At 52.5% G+C, this 27,462-nt stretch overlaps 1 protein-coding gene across 4 annotated transcripts in view; it reads left to right on the plus strand.

The window, feature by feature from the left end:
- Positions 1-250: 250 nt before the first annotated feature.
- Positions 251-27,462, plus strand: part of EPHB2 (EPH receptor B2) — a 205,676-nt gene continuing 178,464 nt past the window's right edge. For 2 of the 4 annotated variants that reach the window (XM_050790405.1, XM_050790434.1), the window contains exon 1: positions 251-450. In XM_050790405.1, coding sequence (XP_050646362.1) covers positions 390-450 — 61 coding nt within the window. In that variant the 5' untranslated portion in view covers positions 251-389. The remainder of the gene's footprint in view (positions 451-27,462) is intronic. The other 2 variants (XM_050790414.1, XM_050790424.1) reach the window with 1 other exon arrangement.

The following is a 27,462-nucleotide window of genomic DNA, read 5'->3' on the forward strand; positions in this document are numbered from 1 at the left end:
GGGAGCCCGGGGTCTCAGTGGCTCGGGCGAGAGGGGTCGCCGCGCTCCAGCGCCCGCGCTGCCCCCGGGTGACCCTGAGATCGTGGTGTGGGGACCGGGGCTCGCGGCGGCGCGCGGCCGCCGGGGGCTGGGGCGCGCGCGGGGGACGGCGGCCCGGCCAGGCTCCCCCCGCGCCAGCGGCTCAGGTGGGCCGTGCCCAGCGCTGGCGGAGCCCGGGTCCCCGTTCTGCCCGGGCTGGATGGCTCATTCTGCTGGCTGCGCGGTGGCGGCGGTTGTGTGTGCGCCGCGCCTTGCCGCCCCCCCCGGCCCCCCGAGCCTGGGGCGCGCGCTCCCGCCCGGGCCGTACGGGCCCCGCGGCGCCGCGGCCCGAGGCCCCGGGAAGCGCAGCCATGGCCCTGCGGAGGCTGGGGGCCGCGCTGCTGCTGCTGCCGCTGCTCGCCGCCGTGGAAGGTGAGCGGGCGGGCGGGCGATGGGGGCGGGGAGCGGCCGGGCACGGGCGGCCGCCGGCGCCCACCTCCGCTCTGCGGCCCGCAAAGTTTGCCCGGGGGCCGGCGCCGGGCGCAGGTGGCCGCGGGGAGGTGTGTCCGGCCGCGCCGGGAGGAGCGGGCCCCGCGGGCGCCCGGGGAGCGGCGGGTGCTGATTGACTGTGCCAGGAGGAGGCGAAGGGACCATCTTGCCGAGGCTTTGTAGCCAGCCCAGCGAGCGCCGCCCAGGGCTGGGGGCTGCCCACGCGCGCTCGCCGCCCCCGGCCCGGGCAGCCGCCTCGCGCCGGCCTGGTCTTGCTCGGCACGGGGTGGAGGGGCGCAGGTCCGGCCTTAGGGTGGCGGGGGCGGGGGGGGAGGCCGGCGCGCGGTCGGGGCTGGAAAGTTTGGCAGGGAGCAGAGGGTGGGAGGCACCGCGGTTGGCCGGGGTGGGGGGCTCCCGGCCCGCGCCCCCGAGATGGGGCCCGGCGCCCCGGAGAGCGGGGACTGGCAGAGTGGAAGGGAGCGCGCCAGCCCCCGCGTCGGTGCCTGCCCATCGCCTGCGGCGTACAATGGGGTCCCCTCCCCGAGAGGACTGCGCGGGGGATGGGTCTGTGGGCATCTCTCCGCCGCGCGGGGTCTCCGGGCACCCCCGCCGGCCACCGCCCCGCGGCCGCAGCGCTCAGCGTGGCGGCTGGAGCCCCGGGAACTCTCCAGCTGCCGCCAGGGCCGGACCAGATGCTCTTGCCATGTGTTGGCCTTGGCCAGGGTCGCCGGGCCCTCTCCCCGTGGCTTCGTGTATTGGTACCACCCGACCCCCAGGGGGGCAGGGGTAGCTGCTAGGTCTCCCGAGCCAGCTTGCTCTGGAGGGAAAGTTAGTGCGGTCTGGGTGTGTCCACCAGGAATGGCCGAGCTTGCAGGGTAAGAAGCGAACATGAATAATGGTTCTCACGTGTACTGCACTTTACAGTTTTCAAACCACTTTACAGTTTATGAAGTACTTCGCACTATACGCAGCTCTCTGTGGTTTACAACGTGCTGCACAGTTGACAAGGTACTTTAAGCTTTACGAAGTGCTTTCCCGCCCACAATTGTGTTGGATACCTCAAAATACACCTTCTAGGGAAGCCAGGTAGGTATGATTCCTACTTCTCTTTAACAGATACGGAAACTGAGGCCCTGGAAAGTCCAATGTCTCACCCAGGGCCGTTGGGTGACAAAAATAGAACCCAGGTCTGTGGTCTTTCTTTGAAACCAGCACTCACTTAGCTGAGTTTTGTTGCCCCTAAACTGCGTGAGCCCTTCCAGGGTTCTGCTCCCGTGGGCTGAGGGATGATGTCTGTGTGCACTTCTCAGGCCACTTTGGGGTTGTGGGAAGCCCCTTCCCTTCTTGCAGCCTAAGAAAACATATCAGACCAGGCGTGGGGGCTGCAGCCTCTGGGAAAGGCGTTGTGGGGGACCCTGTGCTACAACTTCAGTTTCTCTTTCGGTAATGAGCACTTTAGTGACCGCAATCAGGGAGTTGGGGGGGTGGTGTCCCTGGATGGCAGCCACAGTTTCTGGCACTGAGGCAGCTGTCCTCCGGCTCCTGGGGGATTTGGCGGCTGCCTGCGGTTTCCCGGAGTGGGGCCACTGGGGCACCGAGGGTGCCACGGGCCCTGGGTGTGGAGGGCAGCCCTGGGGCCCGGCTGCTGGCGGGAGCTCTGTGGAATATGACTGAGGTACCACTTATTAACTCTGGCTTTGGGGAAATGACTCATGTGTTGGCCCGCTATACATTGGGATGTTTACAGTATTATGGGGAGCTTGGCATAAATATTGCTATTTAGGTTGCAGTCAGCAGTGCTGGAAGGGAAGAAAATTGGCCCCTCTTTCGTTGGAAGAGGCCTGGGTGTGTTTTTAATTACTCCGGGGTAGATGGAAGGGCCACGTCTGTCCAGCCATTGCCCTGGCAGGGACTGGTTGGAATCTGGTGAGCTGTGGCCAGTCTGGACCCTGGCCCTGGACACAGGGCTGGTGGGCGCTGATGTCACAGAAGGGTATGGCTACTTGGACTGCCACTTGGGGGCAGGGTGGGGAAAGGAAGCCACAGCAGGGTGGGAGGAGGGCTGCAGCAGGCACCCCAATGCTTGCCTCAGGCTCTTCTTCCCTTTGCCCCCTGGACGCTAGGAAGTTAGTCCATCAGCGGTTAATAAGGAGCTGGCCGAATGGATGGGGAGATGGTGCGAGGTGGAGGTCAGAGGGCCTGCTTCTCATTTACTATGGGACCCTGGACCAGGTCCTTTCCCTATAGGGGCCTCAGTTTCTTTGGGTGTAAAATGGCCTGGCTAAATCTCTTGTAGAGTCCATCGTCTACACCCTACTTCCGCTCTTTGAGCCTCATTTTCCTCCTCCGTCCAATGAGGGTGATGACAGCACCTGTCCTGCCTGTCTCCTGGGGTGTTTGTGAGAATCAGAACAGATGACGGATGGGAGAAGTCCCCCCTTCGAAGCCAGGGATGGACAGTGCTGCCTGTGCACATTTGGGAGACACCAGGGTCCTCCTGAGAGTAACACAGTCTGTAGAGACAGGACTGGGCCATGGAGCAGTAGGAGGGGGGCCCCTCTGGCTCCCAGAACCCAAAGCCACATGGTCACCACTTCCTTCCCTTCCTCCTTCCTTGTCTCCTCAGCCCGTAAAGGGCTGTCCTGCCGGTTAAGGCCCCAGGAAATCCCCATCTCCAACCTTCGGAATGGGAGAGAGGAGAGAGTGTGTGTGTATACGGGGGGCTTCTAGGTTAGGATGGTAAGCTTAGCATCTCCCCTAAACCGTGAGACCGCCCCTGCCACCAAGGGAAAGAAAGCATGGAGCATGTGAAGTGGGGGCTTAGAGCAGGATGGAAGAGCACTGGGGAAACATCCAACAGGACAGGAGGCCAGTGGCAGACCCGCCACTAGATGGAATCCAAAGGTCGAGGTCTCGAGAAAATCAGCCTCCTTACATCTGCTCATTTGCTCTCCAAATATCGATGGACTTTCTTCTCTGGCTGGCAGGGTGGTGGACTCCAGGACAGGCAAGGAGATAGGACAAGCTGACAGGGAAAAGAGTGGGCGAGACAGAGTGTGATATGGGGTCCAACGTGCTTCCCAGAGGAGGCTGTGAACTCCCCGGGGCGGCAGGGGCAGTTGAGGACAGAACAGGGTTATTTCATCTTTTATGCCGTTATGCTTTGCCTCATTTTCTCACCACCCATTTTCCCTGCTATGAAACTTTCTTAGCCACCTGTCATGCTAACGAACTGTGTTCTCAAGAGTTAAAGAGGTTGACTTTGGAACTTAGAGGATGTGGAGAATTTTACCTAAAAAAGGAAATAGCATGTCTCTATGTCCATAGAAAGACATGGAGGCAGGATGATCAGGTGCTTGCTTTGATGTGTCTGAAGACGGTGGGGTGTTGAGGGCAGCAGTGCGGGTTGAGACTGAGAATGGGAGTGGGGCGGTCAGGTCCTGAAGGGCTAGAATGGAAGGCTGGGGAGTTTGGATCAGATGTTGAGGGCAGCAAGGAGTCCTTGAAGGTTCTTGAGCTATCAAGGGACCTGGCCAGATTCATGCTTGGAAAGATCACTGACTTGCAATGTGTGATGACATTCAGATGAGCCAGATCTGGTCCTGGACAGTCCCAGTAAAGCCAGCTTGTCGATTCCCTGCTAGACTGTGAGCTCCCTGAAGGCAGAGACCCATCTGCCTCATTTTTGTGTCCACAGTTCTGGTCTGAAGAGCTGTGTTCAAATTCCACCTCCCCAGAGGCCTTCCCTGATTCTCTCTTCTAAAACAGACCCAGTTCTGCTGCTTTCCATCCCACCTGCTTTGTTTTGCTCCATAAAACCCATCGCCACCTGAAGAAGCATCAAAGACTTGTTTGGCATCTGCCTTGCCCACTACACTATAAACTCCAGGACTTCATGTGCCATGTTGGCTATGACATCTCCGGTGCCTAGAACTGTGCCCAGCCATGCAGGTGCTCAGTAATGGAATGACATTGTCAGCTGAGGAACGTGGAATGAATTGAATGTTGAGTGAACAGACAGATGAATATATGATACTGTGTTATGTGATAAGTATTGGGAGAATGATGTGGAGATGGAGGAAGGTCCATCTGGCAGAGGAAATCAAGGAGGTCTTCCTGGAGGGAGATACCAAGGGAATGGCTTGAGTAGAGATGCAAGAAGGGGCTTGGGTATAATGAATAGACCAGTTCAGCTGGAGCAGAGCATTCAGATGGGCCAGCAGCCACTGTGTGCTAGGTAGACAAGTCTACTTCTGATGGGGGGTGGGGGAAACGTGCCTCCTTCCCTCCCCTAACTCGACTCTCCCACCCCCATCCCCACCTCCACCCTACTGGGCCCACCTCTGGGGCATTACCTGTCTAAGACCCAGCGACCTTCCATGGGATTAATTTGGAATTGGTTTTCCTTTTACGTCTGTTTCTTTTGCTTCTCATTTTTAAAGGAGGCTGCTCTCATGTATTTGTCTTAGCCAGGAAATCAGGGCTTAGATTTAAAACCTAAATGTTGTAGAATTTGAAAGCCAGTTAACTTATTCACTCATTCATTTCTCCATCCATCCATATATTTTTAAAGAGTCACCAGGCACCTAGTTCATGTCAGGGGCTGGTCGGGAGAAGGGATTCTGCCTGTGGTGGGGAACAGGGCCAGCTGACTTCACAGGCAGTGTGTGGTAGAGAAAAGGCATAGCCTTCAGGGGCAAACCGACGTGAGTTCAAATCCCAGCTGTGTGCTCTGGGGCGAGGAGCGCAGACTCCCTGCACTTCAGTTGCCTCCTGGGTTCCTGTGTCAGACACTCATTGAGTGCTGTGGACATTAAATGCTGGTCTCAACCCCTCTGAAGTTCTTCCCTCAGTGATGGCGATGTGGCCCCCTTTTTGGCATTTAGTTTGTCCAGGCACCAGATCAACCTTCAGTGTCTCCCCCTAACCCACCCCACAAGCTCCCAACTTCCCCCAGACTTGGGATGGCAACCCCCCAAGTGTGGACAGACTCAGACTCCATCCCTGCCTCTTTCTCCAGAGCCCCGTCAGGGGAAAATACTCATATTCCTAGTCCAGGGGGGCTCTCGTCTGGGGTCCCTAAGCCTCCTAAGTCCTGGGGATCTGTAATCACCCTGAAATTGTCATAGAACATTGGATGGGCCCCCTCCCTCCTGTGGGATTGTCCTAGGCACCCTTGGCCCTACTTCCTCAAGGTTCTGCATCAGTGCCAAAGTGGAGACAGGTTTTTTGTTTTTTTGGTTTTTTTTTAGATAGTCTCACTTTGTCACCCAGGCTGGAGTGCAGTGGTGCGATCTCGGTTCACTGCAACCTCCGCCTCCTGGGTTCAAGTCATCTTCCCACCTCAGCCTCCCAAGTAGCTGGTACTACAGGCATGTGCCACTACACCCGGCTAATTTTTTTACATTTTTAGTAGAGACGGGAATTCACCATGTTGGCCAGGCTGGTCTCAAACTTCTGACCTCAAGTGACCCACCCACCTCGACCTCCCAAAGTGCTGGGATTACAGGCATGAGCCACTGCACCCTGCCTGGGACAGATTCTATGGGCCAGTTTGCTGGGCATTCAGCCTGTGGTAGCCTCTGGTCAACTCTGGCTGCCCAGAGCTCACCTGTGAGTTTAGACTGGAGACTGGATCTCTGCACACAGAAAGGCCCCTAACAGGAAGGGGCAGATGGAGCCCGCTGGGTGACAGGATGCCTGGGCTGGGCAAGGCAGGGGACCCATGCTCCCACTGAGGGTGGAGGAGATGCAGAGCAGGGTGGGCCTCCTGGCAGAGGAGGATCTGCCACACCTCTGACAAGGACCCATCTCCTGACCTGGCACCTGCATGCCTGACTTAGCTGGAGATTTGGGAGATGGGGAACAAGGTTGGGGAGTCTGTATTTTTAACACACTCTCCAGGTCTTTCCATTAGGCAGGTAAATTTGCCCCCCAGCGGCCTATGATAAAGCACAGGACTCCTGGGAAAGAGGAAGAGAAACCTCAGCAGGAAACTGGAAAAGACTGAAATGAAGTGAAATCAATCAGAGTTAGCACCCACCAGCCCTGGCTGCCACTGGCTCGTGCATAAAAAGAGGGTTAGCTGGGGGAAGGCAGGGAAGGAAAGAATGTTTGCACAGCTCCCAGGGGTGGGGCAGCGGGCGGGCAGTTGTTGATTGTGGCAGCACCTGGAGGCTCCCTGATTGGGATCAGCTCAGGCCCTCTGATAAGGCTGCCTTGAAAGCATTTTAGGGCCTTTTAAAGCAGCTGCCTTCCGGAGGGTGCAGGAGGGGGACACCTGTCTCCCCAGTACCCCCGTGTCATTTGGGGGCTTTCCTAGGACACCCTCACTAGGTGAGCTTCCTGGAGCCATCTGCTGCCCTGCTGTAGCCCCTGCGGGGAGGGGGGGAGTGTCCTCAGAAGAGGGGACCTTGCCTGCTGTGTGGCCTTGACCAAGTGATCCACTCTCTGAGCCTCAGCTTCCTCATCTGGAAACTGGAGGTACCGCGCATGTGTCAGAGGCTCACGGCAAGGATTAAATGAGATGCTGTGTACTGTGACTGGCAGAACCGCCTGGCACTCAGCTGTGCCCATTCTTTATTAGTTTCCATAACCATTAAATGTCAGCAGCACCCTCGTGCCCCCGGCCAGAATGACTTGCCCCTTTCTCTGAAGTCCCACAGAGCCTTTGCTTAGCCGTGATCACTTTCTCTCTTGTTCTATAAACAGCAGAGCCTGGGGGGTTACAGGAAGAGTATGTGGAGTCAGACTGCTCCGTACTGTGTGTCCTCTGGCTTGTGTCTTCACATCTCTGAGCCTTGGTTTCCTCATCTTTAAAATGGGGGTAATTGTTGTTCCTAGCTCTTGAGATGGTTGTGAGCGATGGACGTGTTAATCTGAGGAAGACTAAGCTGAGTGTGTGCCTCAGATGTGCTAAGCTTGCAATAAATGTTAATGGTTGCCATCCTTGCTTTCTACCAATGGGAAGCTCAATTCACATTAGGGGAATAAGGGGCCAGTGTACCAGGTTTTCCATCTCCAGCTCTCCCCCACCCACTCTGTTCTGAGCCTTAGAGGGCAAGGGTCTGACTGGCTTGCTAAGTGGCTGAGAGGCCCTCCAGCCTGCCCACTCAGGGTTCCATCCAGGTTTTCTCAAAGGCCCCCTCCTCACTCCAGTTCAGCCTCCCTAATCTGGGAAAGGCGTAGACTCCTTCATGGCCGTGCCCTCCTTCTTGGCTCAGTGCCTGCCAGGCACCACCTTCCCTGCCATGATCATGGGAATGGCTGTCAATTCTTTTTTTTTTTTTTTTTTTTTGAGACAGAGTTTCGCTCTTGTTGCCCAGGCTGGAGTGCAATGGCGCAATCTCGGCTCACTGCAACCTCCGCCTCCCATGTTCAAGAGATTCTTCTGCCTCAGTCTCCCTGAGTAGCTGGGGTTACAGGTGCCTACCACCACGCCCAGCTAATTTTTTGTATATTTTAGTACAGATGGGGTTTCACTATGTTGGCCAGGCTGGTCTTGAACTCTGACCTCAGGCAATCCACCTGCCTTGGCCTCCCAAAGTGCTGGAATTACAGGTGTGAGCCACCACGTCCAGCAGCTGTCAATTCTTGTGTCAGTCATTGTACTAACAGCATTATGTGTGTTGCCTTGTGCAGTTGCCCCAAGAGCCCCACAGGTCATTTGTATTATTATGCTCATTTTACGGATGAGAAAACCAAAGCTCTGAGAGGAGTGACTGGCCCAAGGGCACCTAGGGAGTGGTGAGGCAGGGATTCAAACCCAAGTCTGGTGACTCCAGAGCTCATGCTCTTTTCCACTTCTGGAATGTGCCTCCCTGCTCAGAGGAAAGGCTTGGCTCTGATGAGGGTCTCTAAGGCAGCTGTCCAGCCTCCAACTCCATCAACATCCTGAGATAATGCAAGTGGGAGGGTCCTGGAACTCACAAACCTGCCATAAAAATGCAATCTCTGTCATAATGGTCAGAATAATGTTGTTCTAACTTAGACAAATCGGGTGTTAACTCATTATGTTGTAAGGGGCGCTTCCACAGAGAACGGAGACTATGGAACCGTCACAGGGCCATTTGCAGCTTGTACTTCCAAATACAATAGCTCATCAGGACTTCACAGCCATCCTGAAAGGGGCAGGAGCCACGGGGCCCACTTTAGAGATGAGAAAACTGAGGTCTGGGAGACAATGTGACTTGCCCAAAGCCAGCAGCTGGACCAAGCTTGAAGCCCAGGGCCAATCTTAATAGCTCATCCATCCAGTTCGAATTCTTAGCCAACGTTCGAAAATCAAGAGATTTTACAGAAAAGTCCTGTTTCTGGCATCTCTGAAAAGTCAGACAGTGTGATTTTGCTGGGCCCACATTCCCACATGGCCACAGTTGGCTGCAGCTGAATAGTGACTGCCTCTTAAGACAGAATGTATGAGCACCAGGGGTACCTCTCTACTGACTTGCAACATACATTTGTATTGGTGTGTTGCAAGTCAGTGGAGAGGTACCCTTGGTGTTCAGTCCTGTAAGACTTGAGTTTGCCTCCTGGATCTACCTCTGTTACCCTGTGTGACCTGGAGTTAATTGTGTGACCTCCTGAGCCTCAGCTATCTCTTCTATAAAATGACAGGGGTGAGACTCCATGGTTTTGGAGGCCTCTTCCAGCTCCAGGATTCAGTGGCCAGTGCCAGGGTTCAGGCAAGGGAAGGGAGAGCTACAAAAAGTACAAGACTCCACTCCTGAAAAGCATATCACTAATCTTTAGCAAGCCACCACAAAACCTACTGGCTTAAAACAATAATGATTTCTTAGTTGTCCTGATTCAGTGGATTGGCTGGGCTCAGCTGGGCGCTTATTCTGTTCACCAGGTTGTCAGCCGGGATCACTCAGGAGGCTGCACTCAGCTAGGTTGGGCTGGAAGTTCCATCATGGCTTCACATACATCTTTGAGGCCCTCATAGAGAAGGCTGGAAGACTGGTCCGCTCATGCTCCTCTCTATCTCCCATCCTTTGCTAGTCTAGACTGCGCCTCTATCCATGCTAAGTAGCTCGCAAGATGGTGAAATGGAAACTGCAAGACTTCTTAAGGACTGGGCTCTAATGTCACAAAGTGTCCCCCCTTGCAGCCTTCTGTTGGTCAAAGCCAGTCACAGCGCCAGCTCAGATTCATCCTAGGCTTCCTCATCAGGTTCAAGGAAAAGGAAATTATACTGGGCTTGATTTTTTTGTTTTATCCTTGAAGAGAAGTCCTATTTCTTGCTCAACTGTTTAGCACAGAAAATTTAATGGTGGGTTGTTGTCCAGCATCCCACTCAACATGTCCTGATCCACTCAATCAGGTGACACTCAGAGTTCAGTCCCTGCCCCTGCACCCTGTTCTCTTCCATGTTTCTTGGGCCAACCCGTGGTCCAAACTTGAATCTAGACCCCCCTTACTGGGAGGAGTGGCTTCGTGTTTAGGAGTGGGAGGAATTGTTGGCAGCCATATTTGTAGACAGCCTTTCACAGGTAGTTTATTGTCCAGTCCAGGGATGGGGGTGGGGAGGTAACAGGAAGCCAGAAACCTCATTCCCTCCCACCCCACCCCCAGCACTTACCCCCTGAATTGTCTTCAGTGTTATCTGCCTCTTCTGAGAAGGCAGGGACTTTCCACTTCACCATGTACAGCACAAAGCTTGGCTCCTGACAGATATTAGATAGATGTTTGCACAATAAATGCACCTAAAATTCATGAAAAATGGTAGCCTGGAGTTGTAGATATTCAAGACCTAGTGTGAGGTGTAAGGCCAGAGAAAGGGGCCTTGGGCTGGTGGGATTTAACTGAAAGGATGGGTCCCAGGTGCTCCTGTGGCCTGGGGCAAGTCACTTCACCCCTCTAGGCCTCATTTTCCTTGTCAGTGAAAGGGGCATCGTAATTTCAGGCACCACAGAAGGCTGTGCCGAGGAGCAACTGTGTTCTTCATTCTACTATGAAAGACCCGGTAAAGGGGTGACTGTGGTTGTCACTCCCACCTTGGCCAGAGGTCATCGTAGGAGTGGGGAAGCATTAGAGGAAAAGAAAAATTTCTAAAGGCATGGGCCAGTTGTCAAATTAAGTTTGGACCACAGGTTGGCCCAGAGCACATGAAAATGTGAACAGACAGTGAAGTGAGTGGGTCAGATCACTGAGCTCTGAGCGTCACTTCCAAAGATAGTTGAGGGGGACCTGAGCAACACATAGTCAAAGTTGATACATTAAACCATGGAGCAAGAAATTGGGCTTCTGTTTGCTGACTGACCGGGAAATCTGGCCTAACGTAATACAGGGAATAAATCACAAGAGTCTTGCTCAGAGACCCCAGACTTGTGAGCTGGCCCGCGTTGTGACTTGACTGTTGAAAGTATAACAGTGCCCCAGGAAGAGCACACGTCCAGTCTAAAGGAGGCAGGTGCTACCCACTCCTGACCATGTTGTCACACAGGAATCTGTGTTCGGTTTTGCCAGATCTTCCGATTTGCAAAGTTCTTTTTTTTTCCTCTCTCTTTTTTCTTAGACAGGGTCTCACTCTGTCTCATAGGCTGGAGTGCAATGACGCAATCGCAGCTCACTTGCAGCCTTGACCTCCCGGGCTCAAGCAGTTCTCCCACCTCAGCCTCCCAAGTAGCTGGATCCATAGGCACCTGCCACTACATCCAGCATTTTTTTTTTTTTTTGGTAGAGACAGAGTATTTCACCATGTTGCCCAGGCTGGTCTCGAGCTTGTGAACTCAAGCGATTCTCCTTCTTCAGCCTCCCAAAAAATCCCATGTCTGGGAATACAGACATGAGCCATTGCACCCACCCTGATTTGCAAAGTTCTGATGCTTATGGGAAAACTGGTTTTTGTTTTGTTTTGTTTTGAGTCTCGCTCTGTTGCCTAAGCTGGAGTGCAGTGATGCTATCTTGGCTCACTGCAACCTCTGCCTCCCAGGTTCAAGCAATTCTTGGGCCTTTGCCTCCTGAGTAGCTAGGACTACAGTGCCACCATGCCTGGCTAATTTTTGTATTTTTAGTAAAGACAGGCACCTGCCACCATTCCCAGCATTTTTTTTTTTTCTTTTTGGTAGAGATGGAGTCTTGCCATGTTGGCCAGGTTGGTCTCAAACTCCTGGCCTCAAGTGATCCATCCGCCTCAGCCTCCCAAATTGTTGGGATTACAGACATGAGCCACCATGCCTGGTCTGAAAACTGGTTTTTGAATGTTTACTCATTTTATTCTAAAATACAGTTCTGGCCAAACCAAGCCATGTTTGCTGGCTGGATTTGACTCCCTGTCTGGCAGTTTACAACCTCTGGTTTAGGTATTTGGGGTAAAGAAATAGCAAGGGTATTGTTGGCACCGTTGTACAAATGGGGAAGTTGAGGTTCAAGGACTTACTCAAGGTCACATAGCTGGTAGGCACTGGGAGGTGTTCAAACATGCCTCCTCACCTTGAAATGGAGAGTCTCTTTCCCTGTAACTTCCCTGCATGGCCCCTGTTTTCCACCCTCCAGAACAATCCGGGAACATAAGATCCATCTTGCAGGCATCTGCTGTGTTCGAAGGCAGAAAGCATGTCTTCCCTAGGTTTCTTCTTGAGGGAGGTAGAGTTGGCAGAATGAATGAAAAGCAGCTGGTCTTAGAATAGAACCATGCTAGATTGGACCTCTGGCTCTGACAGTTAACAGTGTGACCTTGGCCCTCTTCGGTCTTTGAGCCTCAGCTTCTTGAACTATACAATGAGGTTAGACAAGGTGTCCTAGAAGAGGCGACTTCTAAGATGATTCTTAAGGAAGAGCCAGGTGAAGAAGCAGCGAGGCAGCCATTCCAGGCAACAGGAACAGCATCTGCAAAGATCCGGATAGGAGGCCCGTGAGTGTGTGATGTATTTGGGGAGCTGGAAGGAGTCCTGTATGACTGAGAACAGGGCATGCCAAGCACTGGGGCGGGGTGCAAGCTGCCTGGCCCCAGCAGGGAGAGAGCGTGGGGTCAACATTCCCATTATGGCGACGACATATGTCCACGGCACCAACTTGTCACTTGGCCTGAGTCCATGGGAAGCCGGAAGGACAAAAAGCATCTGAAACGTGTAAGTGGGGAGAAAGCGGCTTAGCGCACAGTGGGATGCGTCCCGCCTGAATGGGGCTTCTCCGCCTCTCACGGGGAGGCAGAGCCTGGGAACAGCCTCATCCAGAGCCCGCAGGGCCTTTTTGGAACCCACGAAAGGCCATGGCCCAGGGAGTCTGTTCGAGTCAGGGCCCTGGCCGGTACATCCTCTTGCCTGTCTCCATCAGCGTCAGCTGTCACTCCCCACGGCCTTGGATGGCAGCTCCCGCAGCTCTCGGGAGAACAGTGGAAAAGGGCTCCTGAGCTGCCAAGGAGCCCCTGACACTGGGTGCCCCTGGCTGGCCCGGAAGCACAGCCATGCCAGCAAAGCTCAAGACTCCCTCTGACCAGCCCGTTTTGGAGTTGAAAGGGCGATGAGGCTGGGCCTCTTGGCCTGAGTCCAGGAGAGGGAGGACATATTGGGGGAAAGAGCCTGAACTTTGGAGACAGACAGACCTGTGTTCAAATCCTAGTCTTTCCACTCACCGGCGGTCTTAGTTTCTCATCTGTAAAGTGAGGATACTGTCACCTACCCCATGGTGTTGTTTGAGGAATTAAAAGAGCTCATGTATTTAAAAAAAAAAAAAAACCAGGTGTTTTACCAAGCCTCTCTCATCCTCAGTGTCTCAGCCACTCAAAGACAATAATAATAGTAGTAATAATAACAACAGCAACTAGCATGTATTAAGGACTTGCTAAGGACCAGGCACTGGGCTTAGGTATTATTGTTAGCTGAATCCTACAGATGAAAAAATTAAGGCTTAGAGAAGGCATTCATGTACCCATGGCCATTCTGCCAGTAATGGTGGAGCTAGGATCCAAGCTTAGGCAGTCTTGCTCCAAGGTAGATGGAGAAAGAGCTGATTTCTTATCTTTTTCACATTTCAAACATACAGAGAGGTTGAAAGCAGAGTAAAACACCTGTCTAGCCTTCACCTAGATTCAACAATTATCAACATGTTTGCCACATTTGCTCTCCTGTATGTTCTCACTCTCTCTGGCCCCCTTTCCCCCTTGCACATGTGTGTGGGGGTGTGTGTGTATAATGTAGATGTATTTTTTCCTGAACCATTTGTACATAATTTGCATACATGGACAGAGAACTAATATTTACTGAGAATTGACTCCTGTTGTCTAAGGCCGGCTGTCTAACCCCTGTTTTAGATCACTTTGCCTGGCACACAGTAGGACTTGAGTATTGGCAGCAACCAGGAAAAGTAACTAGTATTTCCCACAGCTTACCAGGTACTCCCTCTGTATTAGCTGGTTCCGTCCTCACAATGGCCTGGCATAGAGCTCTTGGTGTTTTCTTCATTTTCAGAAGAGGGCGAAGAAAGACTCAGAAGTTAAATAACTTGTCGCAAAATAAGAAGTTGGGATTTATACCTGGGTTCGCTTGGTAGCAAAGCCTGTTTCACAAAATCTTAGGGCACCCACTTTTCCCTCCCTCCTGGGTTTAACCCTGTTGTAGCCATCAGAGCACAGCCCAGGGCAGCAGATGGCAGCTTCCCACCCAGCTGCCACAGGACATGGCCCTTTCTCTCTAGGAATCGAGAGGGAATTATAGAGTCTGGTGGACTTGGAAAAACTGGGGACCGGCCCAGGGCCCACAGCTAACCAAGTAGTTTTGAGGACTCAAGGCTTGGGCTCCTAGAATCTACCATGCTGTTTTATGTTGCTCTTCCCTCTCCTCCTCACCTGGGTACCCTTTTCACTCTCTCTCCCTGGTCAATTCTTGCTGTCTGTTAAGATGAAGCTTGAGCATCTCTTCCTGTGTGAAGCCTGCTCTGATCTCTCTCACTGGCCCCTCCCCCTTCTGCTCTTTGTGGCCTCTGTGTCCTTGGTGGCACCTTATATGCACCCCTTTTATATTGCCTAGGTTATGCCATACCATGTATATAGGTTTCTCCCCAATCGTACTGGGAGATTCTCATCCATGCTGGTTGGGTAGTGTACAGTTAGTTGGGTGAGCAGCTCAGCAGTTGGATGAGTAGATGAGTGATTGATGGTTAGATGGATAAGTGGCTGGATAGATAGAAGATAAGTGCATGGATTGGATGGTTGGGTTGATGGTGAGGTAGATTGTTGGGTGGTTGATGGTTGGCTAGTTGGCTGGATAGATGGAGAGGTAGATAGATAGATAACAGGATGGTTTCATGAGTGAAGGGACAATGGCAGGATAAGGTTGCCTGTTTTGGATAGTCGGATGGATAAATCAATGAAATTGATGGATAAATAAACAAACACCAAAAACCAGAGTGCATTTCTCCCCCTGAGACTCCCTTTTGTATCTGGACTGTGACATTTCCTCATTTTCCAGTTTCTGGCCCTGGAAAGAGCTAGCAAACAGCACACTCCCCAGGTTTGGAGAAACCTTCTGAGCCATTGACTATGGATTTGCCAAGGTTTTTGCACTGCAGAGTTCTGGAGAAGTTGGCCCCCAAAGTGAATTTCTGTAAAGTAAATCCTATTTTCCCATTGACTTGGCCCACACTTTTGGAGATATGTTCCTGCTGTCAGAGGCTGGTGACAGGTGGGGGAAGAGCTGGAACTCCCCTGGGTGTCAGCTGCCCTGAGCTTCTACTCACTCCACCTTGAGAGCAGACCGATGCTGGCCAGGAGCACAGGAGCTTAGAGCCAGGAGGAGATGCAACAGCAGGGGAGCAGATTTGGCATCTGGTCCCAGAAGCCTCTGCTGCCAGTGGGATGCTCTGCTGCTAGGCTTCTGGGATAGCACACTCTGTCTCCTCCAGACTGATCTGTTTCTGCTCATCTGTCCGTACATCCTTCCTTCTCACAATCCCACCCTCCCTCCTTCATCCATCCATCTGTCCATCCATTCAACAATCATTTTTGAAAGACTCTAGGATGCTAGGGGACATAGAGGGAAATTAAAGAGAATCAACGTTCCGATGGCAAAGAATTATATCCCAGTAGAGGTGATAGGCAAGGCCTCCTTCCTCCTCTTTCTCCTTCTCCTACTCCATCGCTTTTTCCTCTTCCTCTTCCTCTACCTCTTCTTTCTTTTCTCCTCTTTTTCTACTACTTTTCTTTTTCCCTCGTTGATGATCACAGCAGCCTCTACCGTTGAGTCCCCACTAAGTGCCAGGCACCATCATAGGTGAGGTTCTGACATGCTCTAATGTATTCCCCCAACAATCCTGCATAATAGTTTTTTTTTTTTCTTTCTTTTTTTTTTTGAAATGGAGTCTTACTCTGTTGCCCAGGCTGGAGTGCAGTGGCATGATCTTGGCTCACTGCAACCTCTGCCTCCCGGGTTCAAGCGATTCTCCTGCCTCAGCCTCCCGAATAGCTGGGATTATAGGCACGCACCACCACACCCAGCTAATTTTTTGTATTTTTAGTAGAGACGGGGTTTCACCACGTTGGGCAGGCTGGTCTCGAACTCCTGATCTCAAGTGATCTGCCTGCCTTGGCCTCCCAAAGTGCTGGGATTACAGGCGTGAGCCACCGCACCTGGCCCATAATAGTTAATAACACTCATTTTGCAGGTAAAAAAGCAGGCTCTGAGATGTTCAGTGATATACCCAAGGTCACACTTTTTAGTACATACTTGTGTATGAGATGGCATATGTTGAGTGCAGAGGGGAAAGTCCTTCAACCTTTGCCGTCAGGATGGCATTATTTGATAGGTAGGATTTTGATACATAGTGGATGGAAAGAAGGGCATTCTTAGCAGGGGGAACAGCCTAGGCAAAGGCCTGGAGGCTGGAAAGGGGCAGGTTTGTAGGAGCCATGGTGAAGCAAAGTGTGAGAAAGAAATGGCAGGAGAGGTTTGAGTCTGTTAAGAGAAGCCTTGAGTGATGAGCTCTGGCTGACACTGGAAGCAGTAGGGAGCCACTGAAAGAAATCAAAAGGAGGGAAGGGTTCAGGAAGATGGTCATGAAGCCTGGCATGGGAGGAGGATCCAGAGCAGGGAGAGGCAAGCTGGAGGCCAGGAGGGGCTATAGGGGCCTAGACTCCATTAAGCCAGACCCCGGATGTGGCTACTGCTGCCCAGCCAGCTACTCCAGCAGTGGGAGAGGCCAGGATGTAGCTCACATCCTTGGGGGATGGGCCACAATGGCAGGGAAGAGGGCAGAGTGAATGAGTTAGGGCAGAGCAGCTGCCAGCCTGCCTTCTCCCCTCACTGAAGCCCCACAGCTCCCAGGGAGCTCCTCTGCATCCTGTCCCACCCTGCCCACTTCACTCCTTGAGCCAGGGAAGGGTTACCAGCACCTTGCTGGGCCTCAGCTCTTCCATCGAGCCTGGACAATCCAGGCAGCACCCTGAGAACCATCCCAGAATGCAGAATGTCAGAGCTGGACATATGGGGAAGCTGAGGCCCAGAAAGGGACAGCTAGTTGCCTGAGGACACACAGAGACAGTGGCAGGGCTGGAACTTGGGGCTAGATCTATAGCCTAAAACTCGTTCCAAGGGAGATAAGTTGGTGGCTCCCTTTTCTAGCGGTGGAGGCTTGGACATACTTTTCTTTTCTTTTTTCCTCTCCTGTCTTTGCCTACTTTTTCTTTTCTTTTTTTAAAAAACTTTAAAAAAAAAAAAAAAAAAAACAGAGACGAGGTCTGCTCTATATTGCCCAGGCTGGTCTCGAACTCCTGGGCTCAAGCAATTCTCCTGCCCCAGCCTCCCAAAATGCTGGGATTACAGGTATGAGCCACTGCGCCTGGCTGAGACTCAGACATATTATTTAACATCTGCCTCTAGCCCTCTTGAGAGTAAGGTGGAATAAAAATAAATAGTGAGCCTTTTAAAAAAGTCTTAATCACTCTGAACTTCAGTTTACCCTGCTGTAAAATGGGGATAATAATAATAAAACATTATTTAGTCATCATTTTTCCTATTACCTCCCTGTAAGAATGCGAACTTCACAAAGGTAGGGATTTTTTTTTATCTCTTTTGTTTACAAATGCTCAGCATGGCACCTAGGACTTAGCAGATGCTCGGTAAAAAATTACTGAATGAATGAATGAATAAGGAATCCATACGATTTATGGGTTCCTCACAGTGTGCCTGGTGCTGCAGGAAATGCTTTCCATGTGGAATCCTGTTTAATCCTCAAAACAATCCTGAGGTGTGGAATTGGTTTGATTATCTCCACTTTGCAGAGGAGGAAACTGAGCCTCAGAGAGATTACACGTGACTTACTCGTGCTCATACCGTTCCTGGGTGATGGAACTGGGATAGAAGCCCTGTTCTGTGGGGCCTCACAGGCTGCAGGGCTGCACGGCTGGCGCAGAGCCGGGAGAGTGCTTCTGGGAACAATTGTGGGGCCTGGCACAAAGTAGGTGCTGGATAGACCCTGTCTCTTGTCCTAATCCCCGCATTCCCCTTTTCTGGACTTCAGCTTTCCCCACTGGAAAGCTCCAGGGCTGGACTCTGACCTTTTCACCGTCCTCCCACATGGACTGATCACGCTAGGGATGATCTTCCCACGCCTGACAACTCTAAGGCCAGTTGTACTGCCTGATGATGAGCCTCAATCCCGAAGGGAAAAGGCGTCTGGAGGTGTCTCAATGCTCACTTCCCCTCTGGGACCCCAGCACCTCTGTGGTCTCGTCACTTGCTTCCTTAGGGGCCTTGAATTGGCCTCCATGCGGATCCGCCTGCATGACAGCTCCCAGTGGCCTGCGGGAGGAGTGTTTTCTCGGCTCCCTGACGGCATCCGTCCCAAGGTGCGAGGCTCCAGCTGCACGCGGCGGGCCAGGCTGCCGTTCTGTCTGGAGCGCTGCGTGGAGAAACAAACACAGCTGTGTTTATTCCAGAAATTACACATCCTGATAATCTGCTCACTCGGGGTAATGCCTCCCAGTTAGGATCACAGGGGGAGCTGCACCAAGGTTCCTGAACTTCTGGGTGGGTTTTAATTCTCTGCGACATCTGTGCTGTTGGGCAGACCTTGGGCAGCAAGTAGACCTCGGCCAGCGGGTACCCAGACAGCTTTGGAATGCCCCGTCCTGAGGGGGGTGGACATTCTCACCTGGGCATGAGATGCTGCAAGGCGATGACCTTTTGTCTTGAAATCTCCAGATTAGGATTTCAGGCCTGACACCCTGGCCCATAGCCACACTGGGAGACAGAAACCCACAGACCTATATTAGGAGAACGTGACCCAGGATTGGATCGTGAATCTAGTCATGTTGTTGCTCTAGAGCATTTCCACGACTCCCTGTTGCTTCTGGGTCACTCTTCCTTGGCCCATAGGCCCTGTGCAGTCTGCTTCCTGCCCACTCTGCCTAATTTCCATCACCCACCTCGGTCTAGGGGTTCTACCCACTCTGGCCTTTCAGTTCCTTGCAACTCCTAGACTTCCCACCACAGGGCCTTTGCACTGCTTGGTCCCTCTAGCTGGAATGCTGTTCCCTTATCACCGGGATAACTCTCACCCATCCTCCACGTTTTCAAGGAAGTCTTCCCAGAGCCCTGCATGGCTCCATGGGCCAATCTTTTGCTGCATTTATCAACATCATAGTTTTAAAATAATTAGTGTGTTTCTTTGAACATCTCTACCTCTCCTACCAGACCGCCAACTTTACAAGGGCAGGGACCATGATCCAATAGCTTCATCACTTAGATTCCCTGGGCCTAGCATAGCGCCTGGCCCCTAGTAAGTGCTCAACTGATATATATTGATGGGGAGAATGAATGAATGAATGCACGGCCCTCAGATGAGTGAAAGGAGGATATGCTTCTGTTTGTTCTTTTGGGTGACAGTTGGCAGAGTGCTGTGACATCCGTCATCTCCCTTTAATTGAACAGAGTGGGATTGAAGTCTGCAGGGGCTTGGCACAGGGCCAGGCCCCAGGGTGGGGGTGTGGGATCCGAGGTGAATTAGGCATCGTGGGCCTGGCCTTGGGGAGCTCACACACTGGCTGTGCAGAGCCCCGTGGGAGGAAGGTCCCACTGGTATTGTTCTCCTGTGTGGACAGATGAGGCTCCTAATACTCAGAGCCAGGGACGGAGGTGGGGGTGGCTTGATGAGGCCACACAGCTAGTCAGCAGGACAGACATGCACTCAGATCCGATGGATATCAAGCCAGGTGGCCCTTCCCCCACTTCTTGCGGGCACTTGGGTGGGAGGTGTCAGGGCTCCCTGGCCTTTGGGGGTCTTGACATCCCAAACTCTTGCCAGCCATGTGGCTGTGGACAATTTACAGGGGGCAGCATGGATTGTCCTGCCCTATGGAGGTTTTATTCTAATGGACAGGACTGATGCCAGATGTCTAGTGAGTAGCTTAAGTAGGGATGGTGCTAAGAAGAAAACTGCAGCAGAGATGGGAGGGCCAGCAGGAGGAGGGATCAGGAAGGCCTTTCTGAGGAGGTGATGTTTGAGCAAAGGCCAGACGGAAGCAAGAGAGGGGGCTCGGGGATACCTGGAGGAGGGTGTTTCAGGCAGTGGGGAGAGCTGGGCAAAGACCCTGTGACAAGGATGTGCAAGGCAGCCAGTGTGGCTGCAGCGGGAGGGCCAGGGGAGAATTGGAGTGGGTGACACAGAGGGACCGGCCATGGCAGGACTTTGGCTTCTACCTGGAGTGAGATGGGAGCGGTGCAGGGTTTTGAGGAGGAGACAGGATCTAACCTGGGTTCAGAAAGCACCACTCTGACTGTCATAAGAGGTCAGAGAGTGGGGGACAGGGGCAAAGCAGGGGACAGGAAGAACCATCACAGAGTCCAGGCGGGAGACGGTGGTGGCTGGACCAAGGGGGCAGTGGTGGGGAGTTGTCAGTAAGTGGCCCTTGTTTTGCTCCCCAGGCTGCCTCACATGGTTTGGGGGATCCACAGGGGGCAGAGAGAAAATGGACCTTAAATGTCTTCTCCCTCTGGCCTGCCCCCACTCACCCCAGGAGGCTCTGTTGGCATTTTTGGCGTGGAAGCATATGTCACTTTCTTTCTAATGTAAATTGATAATGTATTGACAATGTGATCTCCTGGCAGCCAGGTTGGTGACTCTGGCATGTGCTAGATCATTCTGGGGGGAATGGAGGGCAGAGGGGCAGACAAGAGCCTGGTCTGGGCCCAAATCCACCCCTGTCAGGACTTGCTGAGCGACTGTGCACAAGGCCCTTTCCCTCTTTTGAGCTGGGGGCTGCACTGGGGGATTAACGGACCACCAAGGGGCTCTGCAGTCACACCAGCTGGGTTCATGTCCTGGTGCCAGCTCTTATTAGGTGTGACTATGGACAAGTTGCCTTACTTCTTGGAACCTCAGTTTCCTTATCTGTCAAATGGAGATGGTAATAGTCCTTACCTTAGTAGGTGGCTGAGACATAGTAAGTGCTCAATAAATAACCATCGTTGGCTAGGTGCAGTGGCTCACGCCTGTAATCCCAGCACTTTGGGAGGCCGAGGTGGGCGGATCACGAGGTCAGGAGTTCAAGACCAGCCTGGCCAACTTGGTCAAACCCCATCTCTACTAAAAATATAAAAATTAGCCAGGCGTGGTGGCGTGCGTCTGTAATCCCAGCTACTCTGGAGACTGAGGCAGGAGAATCGCTTGAACCCGGGAGGTGGAGGTTGCAGTGAGCCAAGATCACGCCACTGCACCCCAGCCTGGGCAGCAGAGCAAGATTCCATCTCAAAAACAAAAACAAAACAAAACAACAAAAAAAATCACTGTGTAGAAGCCAGAGCAGAAAAGCCAGGGCCGGAATGCTTTTGTCCGGCCTGTGCCCCAGTCTTTGTCCCACCTGAGAGGAATTTGCTTGGTCCTTGGTTTGAGCAGTCCTAAGGATCTCTTGGGTCTCAGGACTTGCAGAACTTCAGCAGCAGCTGCCCTGGAAGGCGGCCCCCTCTAGCGGAGGAGATTCGGCTCCAGGCTGTACAGACCATTTACAGGCTGTGTGACCTCAGCCTGGGAGCACAACCTTCCTGAGCTCCAGAGGTGATGAGCTCCCCTTATCTGTGCAATGGGAAGTAGAGGGCCTGCCTCCCAGAGTGAGGATGACATACGAACCCACTTGGAAAGGGCTTAGAGGGTGGGGCTCTGAATTCTGGCTCCCTTCTGCCCAGATGTGTGGGCCAACTGGCTCCCAGGAGTGGGAGCCGAGAGCTGCAGGGGCCTGGGAAAGGTGAGGGGGCCAGAGAAGATGGGGGTGGAAGCCTGGAGACGGAGGCAGCAGGGTTTGGGGAAGCGCGTGGGGGGCCGGAGGGCGGCTCTAACTCTTCTCTCTAATTTTTGAGAAAATCTTTTCCCCATCTTCATATAATTAAGAGTATTTTTAAAATGCCTTGTTGAAATAAAAATAGTCCATTTCCATATGACCTCATTTCATTCCACACCCTCAGTGCGCGTGTGCACACAGATACACACACGCACACAAATGTCTAGATTTTTAAAGCTGCCTTTTGTGCCTCTACTGAAGGGGTTCTTATTTTTGCCTAGCAGGTAAATATTTAGGGACCACCCCCAAACCCGCTTTATTTTCTGATTTGCAATTGGAGGCCCTCTAGGGTCCATTAACAGCAGGTGACACTGTGCGGCTCTGCAGCTTACAAGGTGCATTCACATTGCTATCTCCATTGCTCCTGGGAGGGGCTGTCCCCATGACCCATCACTTAGAGGTAGGACCATCTTTTTACCAGCAGCATCTAGTCCAGATCTGGCCCATCACACACAAAAAATCAGCTATTGTCTTGAATACAGATGAAGAATGAGACGCATAACACACATGAAGTAACTGAGGCTCAAAGAGATTAAAGGATTTGCCCAAGTGGATTTTTCCTGAGTTTTAATCCAGGACTGTCCAGACTCTCTGTATGTTATGTTCCCCCTCCTAGGCTGCCTTTTTTTTTTTTTTTTTTTTTTTTTTTTGAGTTTTATTCTTGTTGCCCAGACTGGAGTGCAATGGTGTAATCTTGGCTCACTACAACCTTTGCCTCCCAGGTTCAAGCGATTCTCCTGCCTCAGCCTCCCGAGTAGCTGGGATTACAGGTGCCTAGCCACCATGCTTGGCTGATTTTTGAATTTTTAGTAGAGACAGAGTTTCATCCTGTTGGCCAGGCTGGTCTCAAACTTCTGACCTCAGGTGATTCGCCCACCTCAGCCTCCCAAAGTGCTGGGATTGTAGGTGTGAACCACCACCCCTGGCCCAGGCTGCCTTTCTAACCAGCCTCTTTATTTTCAGATGGGGAAACCAAGACCAAAAGAGGATAAGGACCTGTGCAAAGTCACAGAGTGATGAGTGATGATATGAATGATGAAAAATTAGCGTTATACAATTTTAACATTCATGATAACAGTCATTTGAAAGGATTGGTTTTACAGAGCAGTTTTGCACGGTGGAAATCAGCATATATCATGGCCTTATTATGTGCCATGTTGCCATGCTGAATCCACCACTGTGAGGCAGGACTATTATTATTTTTGTTTTAGAGAGAAGAAAACTGAATCTGTGAGAGGTTCAGTAAATTGCCCAAGGCCACATAGCCTGTAAGTGGCGTAACTGGGATTTGAACCCACAGTTCTCTAAGTCCAAAGCCCATGCTCATGACACGCTACTACATCAGGCTGGTATGATTTGGTGGGGACAGAGCTAGAAGTTGAACCTGGGACTGGATTCTTGGCCTCTTGATCCCCAAAAACAAAACCCCAGCCCAGAGGCCACAGGGGTGGCCCTGTCAGGAGCTTCTCAGTCAAGAAAGACAGAGCTCTGCCCTGGGCCTCCCACCCAGGGCCAGCCTGGGCTGGGGCAGGGGGCTCGTGTCTCTATCAGGCCTCTCTGTGAGGGGGCTTTGGAGCAGCTGCCTCTGTGGCCCAGCCTGCAGACAGCTGGCCCTGGCTGCCTCTTTAGCAGGAGCAGGATAAATCTGCCGCCCCCCTGGATAGCCCACTGTAGTTCACAGCATCCTTTCCCCTCCACAGTCTCACCTGAGCCTCGCAACATCCTTGTGAGACAGTTAGGGTAGGGCTCCCCAGTCTTCAAGTGGAGAAACCGAAGCCCAGAGGTATATACACTCAATAAAGTACCACCAGAACTTCAATATTCTTTTTTTTTTTTGAGACTGAGTTTCGCTCTATTGCCCAGGCTGAAGTGCAGTGGCGCAATCTCTGCTCACTGCCACCTCTGCCTCCTGGGTTCAAGCGATTCTTGTGCCTCAGCCTACTGAATAGCTGGGATTACAGGTGTGCACCACCACGCCTGACTAATTTTTGTATTTTTATTAGAGATGGGGTTTCACCATATTGGCCAGGCTGACTGGTCTCTAACTCCTGATCTCAGGGGATCCGCCTGCCTCGGCCTTCCAAAGTGCTGGGATTCACAGGCATGAGCTACTGCTCCCGGCCTGAACGTCAATATTATTTTGCTGTGATTCTTAACTTCTTTGGGGTCATGAAGAGCCTTGAGAAGCTGCCACAGGCTATGAACTGCCCCCCTCCTAGAAAGTTGGAGACACACAGATACTTTTATGCACAAATTCGGGGGACTGACAGATTATAAGCCTCTGTTATGTTGCTCTGCGGTGCTGCTGCTGATGATAATGAATACAACTTTGTTTTATTGAGCCTCTGCTTTCTGCTGGGCAGGGTATTTGATGCTTTACATACATTATCTCAGAATACCCCTGCAGGGTAGGGAAACTGAGGCTCAAGAGAGGGTGACACTAAGGCGGCACAGCAGGGATATGAACCTGCTCTACCGACTCCTGTGGCCTGCGGGGCATGGTGTGGGAGCATCTCCCTGAGGCTGTGTTAAGAACCAGGACCTTTGCTGAGTACGGTGGCTCACACCTATAATCCCAGCACACTTTGGGAGGGTGAGGCAGGAGGATTGCTTGAGGCCAGGAGTTCGAGACCAGCTTGGGCAACATAGAAGAATCCATCTCTACTAATTTTTTGTTGTTGTTGTTGTTGTTGTTTTAAATTAGCCAGCCATGATGGCGTGTGCCTATAGTCCCAGCTACTTGGGAGGCTGAGGTGTGACGATCGCTTGAGCCCAGGAGGTCAAGGCTATAGTGAGTCATGGTCATGCCACTGCACTCCAGCCTAAGCAACAGAGTGAAACCCTGTATCAAAAGAAAAAGAAGAAGAAGAAGAAGAAAAAGGACCAGGGCCTCTTAAGGAAGTTTAGAGTCCATATTTTCTGCCTTTGGAAAAGACTGCTGGCTTACCCCAGCCCTGAGAGCAGGAAGAGCTACTGAGGACAGGGTTTCTAGCAACCTCTGAACTCCCAGCAGGGAGCCTCCTTCTCCCACTTCCCAGGGGTCTGATTTGACGGCCCTGGGTAGAGCCTGTCTCTCAGCTCTATATGATGGGAAAGTCTGCAATTCAAGCTGGACTCATTTGGCTTAACTCATGGGAATTTGCCTTCCTTGAAATCGTCTTCCCACCACAGGACAGCCTAATGATTCCTGTAGGGCACTCGGGACTCCCTTGGCAATGAGTCTGCCCGAGAGCAGGACTGAGGGAGAGGGCTGGGAGGTCGGTAGGGCTGGGAGGTCACTAGACTTAGGGCAGAGCCCCTGCCTATGTACCCCTCAGGACTGGAGCAGCCTCAGGTATCTTGTATGGTGGATAAGAGTGTGGGCTCTGAGGGACCTGGGTTCAAATCCTGGCTTACACCTACACACTCTGTGGCTTTCAATAGGCTGCTTTCCCTCTCTGAGCCTCAGTTCCTTATTAGTAAAATGAGGATGATAAACAGCACTAAGAGACCTGGCCCTGGCCCTGGCCCTGGCCCAAACGAAGTGCTCGGTAAAGATAATCATAGTGGTCACCATTGTTGCTGTCGTAAGCAGAGTGGGGGGGCTGTGGAAGAGAGCACATCGCACACACGGGGGTCTACAGGAGGATGCTCAGGAGGAGACCTCCCTTTTCTCTTTGGCAAGACTGTACCTGGAAGAGGATTGGGCGAGGAGTGATCAGGCTGGCATGGGGGAACGTTGGGGGACAAGGAGGCCCCTCTTGCCTGGTTGGTGTAGGGAATGAGGCCTGGTGCTGGGCCCAGAGGCACAAAAGCCTCTCCCCTTCAACTTTCCTCCCAAATAATTCTGGAGGCCGGACAAAGAGTTCCATGGGGCCCCCCTTCCCAATGCATGAGCCGAGGCTCTGTTTAGCAGCTCCCACCCCACAGACCTGCCTCAGTCACTGTGTTGGCCAAAGCGTGGTTCCCTGGGGGGTGGGAAGGAGCCTGGGAGCCTCGGTGGGGCCTGCAGGCCGCGGTCTGGTTCCCAGAGGCCCTGGAGGGGGCCCCTTCACAGCTTCAGCACGAGGCCCTTTGGGGGTGGGGGCAGTCTCCGCGGCGCGGCATGTTTGCGCCGCTGACACTCTGGCAGGGTCACTGTGGATAAAGGCACTGCCCAGACCCCGGGCACAGCCTGCAATGGGGCTTTCTTGTCAGAGAGGAGCCTTTCTTCCCAGCGCACTGTGGGGCGGCGGCAGGGGGTCACCCTGCCTAGGAGGATAATGGAGCTTTGGGCCAATGGAGACGCAGGACTCAGCTGGCCCCCTCCCTGTCGGAGCTGGGGAGGAGGGGAGATGGGGAGACTGATTGGCTTGGATCAGCCGCTACCTTGGCCATGGCACTCTGGGTGGATTCAGAAGGGAAGACACAGGGGAGAACCTGGGACTCCCCCAGGCCTCCAGGTGTCTGCGAATCCAGCCATCAGCCTGACGAGGAATCTTGAAGGGCCAGTCGTCCACTGCTTCCGTTTCCTAATCTGGCTGCCTTGTGGTTCTCAGGAGAGACCACCAGGGCCAGAGCTAGCATGGCCCTTTTCAGCTGTGCCTCGCTCTCACCCTGGCCCTTCAGCTACTGCCTGCTTCTCTGTTCCTACAGCTACCACCTGACCTCAAGTCTTCCCCCGCCCCACCTGGACCATCTGACGTCTGAACCCCAAAGCATCACCACTGAGTCTTCGAAACTGCAGTTGAGACCACATTACCCTCCTGCTCTGACCTTGGGCTCCTTATCTTAAAAAATCAAGGTCAAACAGCTGCTCATTGACCTGGTCCCTGAGGCCTTCTCTGCCTGTCCTTATCATCCCACAAACTCTAGTTGGATGTCATTCTCATCCACAAACTCTAGGTTTCATACATACATGTTATAAACTCCCGTGCCCCCAGATCTTTGTTCAGGCCCCAGCTGCTGCCTAGAAGGAATGCCCTTCTCACTTCTGTCTAGTGAACTCCTACTCATCCTTCAAGGCCCAACTCAAATGTCCCCTCCTTGGTATATCCTTCTTTGTACTTACCCTCAGCCCTTGATTAGCAATTCTTATAACACCAAAGTATGGCTAATTTTGTCTACATCACCCTCCCCCATTAAACGAGTGTAGAGACTTTCTTGTGTTATTCATCGGTGGGCCTCCAGTGCCTAGCACAGAGTCTGTTACCAACAGGCTCTTGGGTTGATGTTTTATGAATGAGGGAATGAATGAATACATTGTCTGCCCATGAAAATAACTTCCTCCTCTATCCTAGAGGCTTTTACAACTCAGCATGCCACTCCCACAAGACCTTGGAAGTAGGAGGAAATAATCATGATGCACAGGCTGTTCAGATGCCTCTGAAACTAGTAGAACCTGGAATGAGACTGGATCTGGGTCTCAGGCCAGAACAAGGTAGCTCTTATATCAACCTAGCCTTGCAGAGGTCTTGGAGTTCATGCTCTACCTTGAGGCAAGACCTGGTCAAACCGTTTAAAGATTAAAAAAAAAAAAAAAATACTAACTCATCGCAGAGTTGAGAATTCTCTACTTAGGGGCTGGATGGATTCTTAGGGGCTACCTGTCCCAACCCCCTCTTTGGGGATGATTTATACAGAAGCACAGATGCCTTTGTTCGCTTGGGATCCTCGTCTTAGTTTCTCTTCCTCTTTTTCCTTTGGCATGTTCTTGTTCCTTAGTA

Source organism: Macaca thibetana, chromosome 1 (genome assembly GCF_024542745.1).
Source record: "Macaca thibetana thibetana isolate TM-01 chromosome 1, ASM2454274v1, whole genome shotgun sequence".
Taxonomy (NCBI): domain Eukaryota; kingdom Metazoa; phylum Chordata; class Mammalia; order Primates; family Cercopithecidae; genus Macaca; species Macaca thibetana.